Source organism: Narcine bancroftii, chromosome 13 (assembly GCF_036971445.1).
Source record: "Narcine bancroftii isolate sNarBan1 chromosome 13, sNarBan1.hap1, whole genome shotgun sequence".
Classification (NCBI taxonomy): Eukaryota; Metazoa; Chordata; class Chondrichthyes; order Torpediniformes; family Narcinidae; genus Narcine; species Narcine bancroftii.
This window is the reverse complement of record NC_091481.1, coordinates 87,340,310-87,353,024: the sequence shown is the minus strand read 5'-3', so window position 1 is coordinate 87,353,024 and position 12,715 is coordinate 87,340,310. Positions and strand designations below refer to the sequence as shown.

Sequence of the window (12,715 nt, the reverse complement as noted above, 5' to 3'; positions counted from 1 at the left end):
ATGGAGGAGTAAAGGGAATGCACATCCAGGGTAAAGAAAAGGCAATGGGTGAGAGTGGAAGTAGGGAAGGAACATGCATATAGGTTCCCTGAAATAGGAAAATTCAATGTTCATCTGAATATTATTTTGAGATTGGGTGTTCAGTGAATTCTGACCCACCACCCGTAAGGCTATTAGGAGACACAACATGATCTAGATTCGTATAAATTCAAAAAGTGACTGGGACCCTCAATCTGACTTCAGTATTTTGTTGAATGTTCAGTCGAAGTCTTAAGACAAATACACAGGGAAGGAGGCATTCTTCAATTAAACGCAAGATATAATTGTTGTAATTGTGTTTTGTTTTAGGGCATGATCCAGCTTGTGTTGGATTCCATTGACAGACTGAATGTATATAATAGTGCAGCTCATTTCTCAGAGTCTGCAGGAGAAGAAGCAGCTGAATCTTGGAAAGAAATTGTTAATCTCCTTTATGAACTGTTAGGTATGGAATTTAAACAATGCAAATATCAAAAAGATGAGATTATTCTTCCCCCTTTCATCTCCACAATGATAATTGGATATGGCAATCTTGAACTAGCAGCCAGAGATGTTGGAGATATTTTTATCATGGGAGCTGAGTAAATATGTTCAGGTATTTAATCAAATCTGTAATTAAAGCCAGTCTTAGTAATAATAAACGTTAAATTCTTATATGGTCCTGAGTGAAGGACCAGTTTCTTTGTGACTGCAGGCCGACCAATGTAGTTAACTCTTAATGCCTCCTCAGTTTCAGGACAATTGGGTATGGTCTGTAAGTACTTCTTTGCCACCAATGTCTCCATCTGATGAGAAGTTTTAATTAAAACAATTAGCAGAGTGTGTATCACTCTATGATAATTGTTGTTGGTTGGTGGAAAATCCTGAATTATTATTATTGTAGTGGCCTGTGGCCCACTCCATAGGCTGACACAGCAAACAGTTGTTGGACACGACGATTGAGCAGACAGCACATGGGATAGACACCCACTCCTATCGGCTGCAGGAATAGTGGTCGAATCGGATCACGGGGGTCCAGTCCAGGACAATCAATCAGCAGCCAGCCTCGCTCAAGCTACGCCCTGGTGGTGACATGGCCAACTGCCTATAAAAGACAGAGCTGCAGCCCAATAAAGTGTGTCGATTACACTCCTTTGGTGTGCGAGTCTTTCTACCTCAAGCTATAACCATAGCGACCCCGCTACAGTATTCCCTTTTTAACAATACATATTTTGTCAGTTGTCTCCTAAAATGTTCCAGGATCTCACCTTTAATTGCATGAGTTAATTTTGTCACACAGGTTCATGAACGTGTGTGACGAAATAAACCTGATTCAGAAACTTTGTATTACAACTCACTTCACTAAAACAGATTAACTAGTTATTTATTTCTGTGTTGTGCACAAATTAGCTGATACTATGCGAAGGTATGCACATTTTAAAAGTATATTGACTGTAGGCTTCATGAGAGGCGCTATATAAATGCAAGCATGCTCATCTTCCATTTCATGACCCATAACACTTGTTTAATTGCCCTTCAAAGCCATCTATATTCATTAATCTTGTATTTTTCTCTTTGATCTACAGCTTCTCTCATCCGCGGAAATCGCAGAAATTGTGCTCTATTTTCTGATAACCTTGATTGGTTGGTCAGTAAACTGGATCGACTGGAAGCTTCCTCAGGTACTCTACTGTAATAATTATTAGTGGAGGCGTACCTTTCCATATACTGATCAGTAAATGTTTTTAAAGTTTTGATATTGTGCAATATTTGAGAATTAAATCAGCTAGAATTTCTTATAAGCTTCATATACTCTTTTGGCAAACCTCACCAAAGTGATTTTGCATCTGTATCTGTGGTGGAATGATAGCAGCTCTCATGAAATTTCTCATTTTATTTTTAAGTTCCCAGGACTTAATTTTAGGCCATTCTTAAAGATGGGGACAGGGTACGGAATCCTAAAATATTGGTGTTAAACCCAGCTCTCCATTTCTGTACTGCACCATTTATGGGAACACTTCTGTAAATTGCTGAAATTCATTTTAGTAGTTTGTCAGCTTAAAACAAGTACAGAGTTTAAAATCATCACGTGCTTAAGCCATTTTCAATTTATAATCTAAAGACCATCATTTGTAATTCATTGATAACATCCCAATTAAAAGAACAGATTTAGCCAACATCTTATCTTTAAAAATTATATTATTTAAAATATCTTTCATGCCATTCCGTTAAAACACTGATGTGTATTTGCTGTTTCCTTTCTCCAAGAGACTGGTGGAGGCCTTCTGCTGTTGAGATGCCTCTTTAAAAAATATGCCTAAAACCCTCTTGTCTCTCTTTTAATACCTTCCTTAAAATGCATCTTGTTGCTTTATTAATGACTTTTCCTAATATTTGGTTTATTTTCAGTGCTTTTCTAGTATCAATGTGAAAGTTGTAATGTGATTAAAATTAGTATCTTGCGATGCTGCAGGTATCCTGGAAGTCCTGTACTGTGTTTTAATTGAAAGCCCTGAGGTTCTAAACATCATAACAGAAAGCCACATCAAATCAATTATCTCTCTGTTGGACAAACATGGACGAAATCATAAGGTAACTTTAAAAATAATGGGGAAAGTTTACTTACATTAGTTTTAAACAAACATCTGTCGTTGGCTCCCTTTTTGAGGCTTTGTTAGCTGCCTTCTTGATGAACTGCCTCACAAAAATGTCTGCAATGGACAGGAGGTTAGAGCCTTTGATGGTCTTGGCTACGTTTGCAGCCTTCTGTTGCCTTGTGTTCTTGGGCATTTGAATTAGCAAAGCAGGCTATGATGCATCCAGCCAGTCGACTTTATAAAGAGCATCTGAAGAAGTTGAAAAAATATCCAACAAGACAGTTGCAGTAATTTCCCATTAATTGGTATTCTAACTTGTTTTTTCTCCCTATCTCCTTCCATACACAAATCCTCACCTGAACTGATTGCTTTGGATTTGAGCAACCTCCCCCTATTCACTTCCATCCATTGAATCTGTTTCTACATGACATCCAGTTCTCAGCTGGCCACCCAAACTCTCTTCCAGGATGTAATTTTAATAGCTCTCCCTTCTCCACCCTGAGGGTGGTGGTACGTGAAAGAAACTGCTTGAGGAAATGCAGCGAAACCCTGATTTTTACATGCCCCAATTTAACGAGAATTCAGATATAATGTGATCAGCCTGCACCTTTTGCCTGGCACCTGAAGTACACTGTCTGTCCCTCAGCCGCTGCCACCCACTGCAGCATCTGCTCCCAGATCCGGGGCTTGTGGCAGGCCAATGAGTGGTGGAGTGCGGCACCATGGATCTCCGGCTGGCTGCCTCACAGGTCAGCCAGAGAAGCGCACACTGGCAGCTACTGGTCAAAGCTGAGAGCCGGACTGGTCCGTAGCAACCAGTGCAGGTGGCAGTCGCAGGACAGAGGGTTGTTGTCCTAGCGCGGCACGACCAGGTTACGCTCCAGCGGAAGTGCGCTCTCTTCCAGCGTGGCCGTGCATGGCCAGCTCCCTCAGCTTGTACAGCTGCTGAAGGTTCTGTTCCTGCAGGAAGCTGATTCCCAGATAACGCAGCTGGAATGTGGCCAGGTTGTGCAGGTAGGACAGGGATTCAGCCAAATTGGAGATGAGGCAGGTTGAATAAGTTGCCGAAAGCCCCTGGTATTACGCTGATGTTCTCGCGATATATGTAAGTAACCCCAAATTAGTGCAACCCCCCTTTTTAACGATTATATTTTATGGACCTAAACGATTGCATTATAATAGGATTTCACTGGAGTCAAGGCAGATACCATTACATTTTAAAATACCTTTGTGCAAGTGTATGGATAGGAAAGGTTTAGAGGGATATGGCTAATTTGCAGGCAAATGAGACTAGCTTGGGAAATTGACTTGTTCAGCATGGATGATTTAGTCTCAAGGGCCTGTATCTGTGTTGTTTAACTCTCAATCAAAGTTGGAACATGGACAGCAGTAACTTTGTTTTTGGGTGATAGAATGGGAGTGATTCCCCAGGCACTCTTTAATATATGAAGGCCGATAGATAACAAAGATACCGATTATTGTTTCAGCTCTGGATGAATGGAGAATGACAAGGAGTGAGACAGGATATTGATGATGTGGATTAGATCATAGTACAGATCTCATCTAAAATTGTGATGTTTCACCAAGATTTCCATCAGCCTGGTTCATTTGACACTGTGGCCAAGGAGAATGCTGGAATTATTAGTTGAGAAACAAATATTGTGGTGGGTATTGAATATGAAAAGCAGGCGGGAATCAGCAGGTCAGGTTGCATTCATGGAAAGAAATGGCCATTTACTCTTTTGGGTTGGGATCCTTTCTCAAGTCACAAGAAGGATCCCAACCCAAAACATTGACTGCCCATTTCTGTCCGGGCCTGCTGCCTGACATACTGTCCAGCTTTTTATGAATTAAGATTCCAGTATCTAAATGTTTTGTATTTCTGTAATATATTTGTTCTGAGATTTATTTTTAATATTATTTGTTATCCCTTTGTTTAAAAAGAATGTTTGCAAGTCCCAAACAAAAGTAAAATTGAATTGTTCTCATTTTATATAGGTGCTAGATGTATTGCGTTCTCTCTGTGTCTGCAATGGTGTTGCTGTGCGGTCCAATCAGAATCTAATTACAGAAAATCTACTTCCTGGTCGTGATCTGCTGCTCCAAACTAACCTGATTAACTATGTTACCAGGTATAACAGATAAAAGTTCATATATTGCTCTTCTGAGCTAGAGGTCATGGATAAAATAAGATTTGGTGCAAAAAACCTAACCTGAGCAATATTAAAGTTGTAAGTTCAAAAATTGAAACAAGTAACTGCAGTGTCATTCTCTGCAGCTGCTCGTGTTCTCTTTTACAATTGGAGTGAAAATATGTTCGGATTCTTGCCTATTTATCAAGGAAACTGCAGTGTTCTCTGGAGGAGGGGATTATCTTCCTGACTTTTCCTCGTCCTTTGTAGGAATTCCATCTGAAACAGGAACAATGAAGTTTGTGAAGGAGAACAGGGGCAGACCATGTAATGAGTCTAAAGTGGAGGCGATAAAGCTAATTCCAGAAAGTGTTCTTTAGCAGTTGCTTTTTGCCTAGTGTCTGGTGGATCAAGACAGAGCTTAAACCATCAAAGACAGTTTAAAGTCTCTGAGATTGTAATAGTTACCCTGGCTCATAGCTGATATCGCCTCAAACCATGCATCTTGGCGCCTCACAGTTCGGTGGGCAGCAACCTCCTTTGAAGAAGACCGCAGAGCCCACCTCACTGACAAAAGACAATGGAGGAAAAACCCAACACCCAACCCACTAATTTTCCCTTGCAACAGCTGCAACCGTGTCTGCCTGTCCCGCATCGGACTTGTCAGCCACAAACGAGCCTGCAGCAGATGTGGACATTTACCCCTCCATAAATCTTTGTCTGCGAAGCCAAGCCAAAGAGAGAGGAGAGATTCGGGGGTTGGACGCTAATCAAGGTGAAAGCCGATCCATATATTGTCAAGAGAAAATAGGCATTTGAAATTTGACAGAACATGGAAATCTACTGCACAGTACAGGCCCTCCAGCTCACAGTGGCATGCTGACCCAATAAGCTACTCGAACAACTGCCTAGAATTTCCCTACTGCATTGCCCTCCATTTTTCTCAGATCTAGGTCCGTCAGGTCTTATTGTACCTGCTTGCATCAGCATTGCCAGCAGTGCATCCCATGCACCCTCCACTCTCTGTGGAAAAACCTACCTCTTGCATCCCCCCTGTGAATCATTACAACCGTAGAATGCTGCAGCACAGAAAACAGGCCATTTGGCCCTTCTAGTCTGTGCTGACCATTGTTCAGCTAGTCCTAATAACCTGCTCCCATTCCATCAGCCTCCAGAATCCTCCCATCCATCCTTTAAATGCAAGATCGTCCACACCCACCACATCAGATGGCAACTCATTCCACACTCCCACCACTCTCTGAGTGAAGTTCCTCTAATGTTCCCCCTAAACCTTTCCCCTTTCACCCTAAAGCCATGTCCTTTCCTAATCTCAGTGGAAAGAACCTATTGCTTTTACTCTCTCTATACCCCTCATAATTTTGTAAAGCTCTATCAGATCTCCCATTATTCTTCTTCATTCCAAGGAATAAAGTCCTCACCTGTTTAATCTTTCCCTGTGACTCAATTCCTGAAGACCCAGCAACATCCTAATAAATCTCTGCACTTTCAATCTTATTGATATTCTTCCTGTATCTAGGTGACAAGAACTGCACACAATATTCCAAATTTGGCCTCACCAATGTCTTATAACTTCAAATAACATCCCAACTCCTATATTCAATACTTTGATTTATAAAGGGCAAGATGCCAAAAGCTTTCTTTATAACCCTGTCCACCTGCGATGCCACCTTCAGGGAACAATGTTCCTGTATCCCCAGGTCTCTTGGCTTCCCTACAATCCTCAGTGTCCTATCATTTACGGTGTGCATCTTTCTTTGGTTTGCTCTTCCAAAATGCAATACCTCACTTGTCTGCATTAAACTCCATCATCCATTCTCCCAGTTGGTCCAGATCCCTCTGCAAGCTTTGAAAATCTTTCTCATTGTCCACTACGCCTCCTTAAAACTAAGCTCCCTTATGTTACCCATTTCAGCCCTGGGAAAAATCTTCTGGCTTTCCACATGATCAATGCCTCTCATCATCTTGTACACCTCTTTGAGATTACCCCTCATTCCCTTTTGCTCCAAAGTGAATAGACCAAGTTAACTCACTCTATCCTTCCAAGGTACGCTCTCCATCCAAATGACATCCTTGTAAATCTCCTCTGCATCCTCTCGATATCATCCTGTAGTGAGGTGACCAGAAATGAAGCACAATATTCCAAGTGGGGTCTAACCAAAGTCTTCTATAGTTGTAACATTACCTCACTGCTGTTGTATTCAATCCAACTGTTAATGAAGGCCAACGCACCATACACCTTCTTAATAACACTATCATCCTTTGCAGCAGCTTTGAGTGTCCTATGGACATGAGCCCCAAGATCTCTCACTTCATCCACACTGCTCAGAGTCCTCCTATTAATATTGCATTCCGTCTTCAAATTCGACTGCCTAAAATGAAGCATTTCACACTTTTCGAGATTGAACACCATCTTCCATTTCTCAGCCCAGCTCTGCATCCCATTAACTAATCTTTGTAACCTCTGGCATCCCTACACCACCCACTTGCATGACATTCACAAACTTACTAACCTTCCCTTCTACTTTGTCATCCAAGTCATGAAGAGTAGGGGTTGAAGATCCCTGCAGCACACCAACCCATCTAAAACCACCTTCTAGCTTCAGTGGGCAAGCCAGTTCTATATCCCTAAAACAATGCTTCCTTGGACTCTATGCCTCCGAATTTTCTGAATGAGCCTTGCATTGGGAACCTTATCAATTGCCTTACTGAAATTCATAATCTGAAATACACCATTGTTTGGATTTTTCCAAAGATGTATGAAGAGCATTTTATTGGAAGAATCATTCCAGGACCAGTTTTTATTTTTTTTCTTCCTGTTCCAAAGTGAACATGTGATATTCCATCATGATAAATGTACAGAAAACCCCTGGTATCCAGCACCTATGAGGATTGGTAGATGACGGATAAGTGAATTTTCCAGTTGCTTGAGATTGTGTGATTGTCAAATTAATAGCGAGGCATTCCGTTTTTAAACTTCCATACTTTTTAACCTGTTAATTTTACATTTTTTTAGCCAGTTGCTTGAATTCAGAATAACAGGGATTTTACGGTACTTGGTGAATTAATATCTCATGAATAGCAGCTAAAATCAATTTTACTCAAGTCGACATAAATAAATGTTTTCATTTATTGATTATCTTTCAATTGAACTCGCTGATATAAAATCTAACCAAATAATAAAAAAGTTGTAATGAAATGTTTTCAACTTTCTCTGATTACTATAGCATGAGGCCAAATATTTTTGTGGGTACATATGAAGGTTCTACGCAATATAAGAAGTGGTACTTTGAACTGATTGTGGATTACGTTGACTCATTTGTAACACCACAACCAACTCATCTGCGAGTAGGCTGGGCATTAACGGAAGGTTACAGCCCTTATCCAGGAGGCGGTGAAGGCTGGGGGAGCAATGGAGTTGGAGATGACTTGTATTCCTATGGTTTTGATGGACTTCATCTGTGGTCAGGTCAGATATTATGATTTTCTGCTTTATGAATTACAATTTAATAACTGCTTTCTGAAGTTGAAACGGTTATTCTCTCACTTTAGAATTTGGGATGATGGTGCTTTTAAATCTTTAGAATGAAAATATGTATTTACCTGGTTTTGGTGTTGGGGGAAATCAAACAATCAGAAGAGCATTCCACCCCCAGGCCCATTCCATTTCATCAGAACTGTTTTTTCACTCATGGGGAGCAAACTACTGGACAATACAGATAACTTCCTTTGCTCCCTCTTCTTCCCCATCCCTCCTTTCCTCCAGCTCTGCCCCCTACCCCCTCCATTCAGAGAGCTATCCCCATCACCTCTGCTTTTTTTTTTCTCTTGTGGCCTCCCACTCTTAGCTACCTTTGGCCCTGTGCTCCTCAACCTGCCCCTCCCCCACTATTTTATTCCACCACCTGCCTGCTTTTTGCTCAGACTTTGAAGAAGAGCTCAGGTCCAAAATATTGGTGATGTATCTTTATTTTTGCTACATAAGGAACGCTGCGTGACTTGCTGAGTTTTTCTGACATTTTTGTGTAAACCAGAATCAACCGTTAAATTATCACCTTTTAGCCACTTCACTTAACTGTGAGAACGCAACAAATGTGGATGGGGGTGTCATTTTCATCCATGTGATTACCCAGCAAGGTGGGTAGTAAGTATCAGGGCCAAATCTCACTGACTCGGCTTTTCTTGGTTCAGTGTGAACAACTTGACCTGGCTTTGAACATGGGTTGTTCACGTGCCATCTAAGTGGGATCGCTGTATAAAAAGGGTAACAGGGTAAAAGGTGACTTTATTGTTTAACTTCATTTGTGTTCCTTTGCTGATCCAGTGTTGTAACTTGTTGCAAGATTATACTTCAGAGAGTAGCAACTCCAACATCTTGTGTCTTTTGCACAGCAATCCCATGAGAGTTCCATAATGAGGAACATCCAATATGTTGGGGTTGGTCGTTCACTCTAAAACAAACAAAGCGGCATTTTTCAGGGTTAACGTGTCTTTTTACATAGCAAGCCGGCATTCTGCGAACAAAATGGGCAGGATGTGTAACTCAACAGCGTCGGTGTCTGTGTCTAGTGTCAAACACACCATATTTGACGGCATGTTAGACCCACTTGTTTTTCCCAAAAAATTGATCAAAAATGTTCCCTGGTCTTGTCTATTAGGTGGAAATTAGGGTGATGGTGAGTAACACCAACAGAAATGCTGTCGGTTCCCGGACTGGTCATTGTTGTGCTGAGAAAGTGTCAGGTCCATGAGGGACAAGTCTGGACTCAAGGACTTGCTATCAAACATTATTTTGATTAATGTACAACAATTAATAGAAGAGTCGAGAGAAAAATGCACTCCATTTAATAAGACATACGCACGGAATGTATAAAAGAGTGTGGAAAAATCTACTGCAAGTATTGATCGAAAGATGTGGGTTTCAAACTTTTTCTTTCCACTCACGTACCACCTTAAGTAATTCCTTACTAATCATTAATGACAGGCTGTCGGAGGGGAGGCGGAGCAGTGGGCTTCAGACTGCTCAAACTGAGGCTAAATCCACAGACCAGCTTGTTCACAATCTGGCAGACCTCGTGTCAATTCTTTTTTGACTATTTTATTTTTGATTTTCAAAGACTCATAGGTTCAGACAACAATACACTTTTTTTTCAACACGTATAACAGAGTCCATTTTCCCCACTCTTTCCCCCCCCCCCCCCCCCATTATACAAATACACAAAATACAAATACTGGTGAGGTCAATGACACTTACAAAAAACTGAAGAACTCAGGTACTTAAATAAAAAGGGGGAAGGGAAAAAAAGCCTGTCATCTGCACACGCCCCACTTCTTTGATCCCAATCGTTTCCCTGCTGAAACAGATTGTTTCATTTCCTTTATTTTGTTTAATGCGAAGGTAAAATTGTATCTGTGTACCTCTGTGCTTCAGATCAGGTTGCCACACTCTAATGAATATATCCTATTTCCTCCTTAAATTGTGCGTGGTTTTTTTCCCAGGGGAATGCAACTCTGCACTTCCATATTCCGTCGTATAATATTTAGTTGGAGGTCAGACTTCCACGTGGCCATTCCTGGCTACTGCCAAGGCGACTGTCACAATCTGAATTGGGTACTTGGACAGTTCAAAGCATATGACCATAATGCTTCCCAGAGGGTACAATTACGGATCCTGTAATTGTTTTCAGAATGTTCCCCAGGTCCTCCAGAAGGATCTCACTTCTGTAAACAGCCAAGTTGAATGGATAAAGATTCCAATCTCCATACCCATAGATTTATGTAATTTTTGTGGTGTGAGGTACAGTTAATACAGGAAATTATATTGCATCAATCTATACCTGGCATTAATAACTGCTGTCATGCTGTCCAGACACAGATCTACCAGCACTGCTTGTGGATTGTTGTTCCCAAGTCTGACTCCCACATTTCCCTTGACCTGTGTAATCCTGGCTTCGGGCCCTCACTTTGGAATATGAAATACATTATAGAGATAAACTTGAGCATTTTCCCCCTTTGAATTAGAATATCCATGTCACTGCACACGGGCAGGGTCATTGATGCAGATAGCAGAAGAATGACAAATCTCATTTATTCCTCAACTGCTCAAATGACATGAGCTGCCCTTGCTTGTAACAATCCTCAATACACTTGATCCCTTTCTGGCACCAGGTATTCAGGATCATATTGCCCAGAGTCATGGGTATTAAGTTGTTCTGGGTCAAGGGCACGATGGAAGAAATCCCCATCTTCAATCCAATACATTATTTTTTTGCCAAATCTGAACTATACGGTTCTGTTTTCTTTGAAGTTAGTTCAGTGTTCCATTTATATATAAACTCTCCTGCTATCTTTTCACCTAGTGCATGTTGTCCAATTTGTGCTAGTGTCAAATCTTTTTGCTTTGCAATTTCCAGATCGTGAGGGCAAACCTAGTATCAAATCTAGGGTTACGGTTCAAGTTGGGATTAGTAGCCCGCAGCAACAGAGCAGGACTGCGGGCCGCGGGAGAGAGCAAGCCTCCGACCTGTTGGACAAAGTGGGCTGTGGGAGAGAGCAGGCAGCAATAAAAAAAAATTACAGTACATAATCTACTAAGAACATTACACAATACACATCATGACCCACATAGTTCTGGGAATGCCAGAAGTGCAGTTTACACTGCAGACGTTCCGGGAATTTTACAAGGTCCTTTTGCAGTAAAAAGACAGAACTGGGATGACACCCTCATTCTGTTTCTGTGCTTTTTACACAGCACGCATCCAGAAAAAAGAAGAAAATGTCCTGGAACAGAGTGGCTGTGTAAAAAGTATCCAAGTTGAGTCAGCCTTGGATGAAATGATTATTGGATGGTATATATGGACTTGGACCATGATGGCATTGCTTCATAAATACTTCATTCTGGCTTTACTAAAATCAAAACTTTTTGTATAGCTCGTCCAGAATATAGAATATTATAGTACAAGCCCTTCAGCCCATGATGTTGTGCCAATCTATATAAAACAACTAAAAAAAAACTGAGCCTTCCCTACCTCACACCCATCAGCCTTTTGTTTTTGAACTGAAAATCCTCAAGTAGTTTAGAATGAGCTGACCTATATGAATGGAAGGGTACATTTGTGGAACACTTTTTCATCTGATGGGCATTGAAAGACATTCATTTTACAGTAAGACTCTGGTTTATACAAGATAACACCCCTTTATTGTGAAACATTGCAAGTTGCATTATTTTTTAATCAAATTTTTGAAACTAAGCCATATGCATTGATAATGTTACCATATTGGGGAAATACAGCAGAAAGATGAAATCTTTGAAATTATGTGTGATCAAAAGTACCTGAACCAATTCCTAGTGTCATCATTTAAGCAATCTTTGCTGAATCAGGTGCAAGTGGGTCCAATTTCTTTGGTAAAAGAGAGTATTAATCCATTTATGTTGTATATATTTTATCAAAAGATAAAATTCCAATATTAGATTGTATGATATTGGCCAATGCCAGAGAAAGCATTTATACTTAGATTCTTATCGTATGTCAAAAATTAATGCTGTAATAAAAGCCATGTGGATGAATCTCAGCCGAATACTTAAAAAGAATAGAAAACGTGATGACTCCTTTCTTTTTGGGTAATTACAGGACATGTTGCCAAGGCAGTTGCTTCACCTGATGCCCACGTGCTTGTTGCCGCTGATGTGGTTAGCTGTTGCCTTGATTTGAGTGTTCCAACTATCTCTCTCCGCATTAATGGCCATCCAGTGCAAGGCATGTTTGAAAATTTCAATGTGGATGGCCTCTTTTTTCCTGTGGTTAGTTTTTCTGCAGGAGTCAGGTGAGGTTTTTTTAAAATTTTCTAGTGTCTTCTGTGATGTAAAAGATTCAATGATCTACACAAGATCATTTGAAATAAAAGCTTTTTTTCTTTTCACATCTTGGAATGTGACTCATTTTAGTTTTT

At 40.6% G+C, this 12,715-nt stretch overlaps 1 protein-coding gene across 11 annotated transcripts in view; it reads left to right on the top strand.

Moving 5' to 3' along the window:
- The window catches only part of LOC138748799 (ryanodine receptor 1-like), a 394,433-nt gene that overhangs the window by 75,197 nt on the left and 306,521 nt on the right, over positions 1-12,715 (top strand). For all 11 annotated transcript variants that reach the window (XM_069909562.1, XM_069909560.1, XM_069909558.1 and 8 more), the window contains 6 exons: positions 349-484; positions 1,605-1,700; positions 2,492-2,610; positions 4,614-4,747; positions 7,993-8,234; positions 12,397-12,589. In XM_069909562.1, coding sequence (XP_069765663.1) covers positions 349-484; positions 1,605-1,700; positions 2,492-2,610; positions 4,614-4,747; positions 7,993-8,234; positions 12,397-12,589 — 920 coding nt within the window. The remainder of the gene's footprint in view (positions 1-348; positions 485-1,604; positions 1,701-2,491; positions 2,611-4,613; positions 4,748-7,992; positions 8,235-12,396; positions 12,590-12,715) is intronic.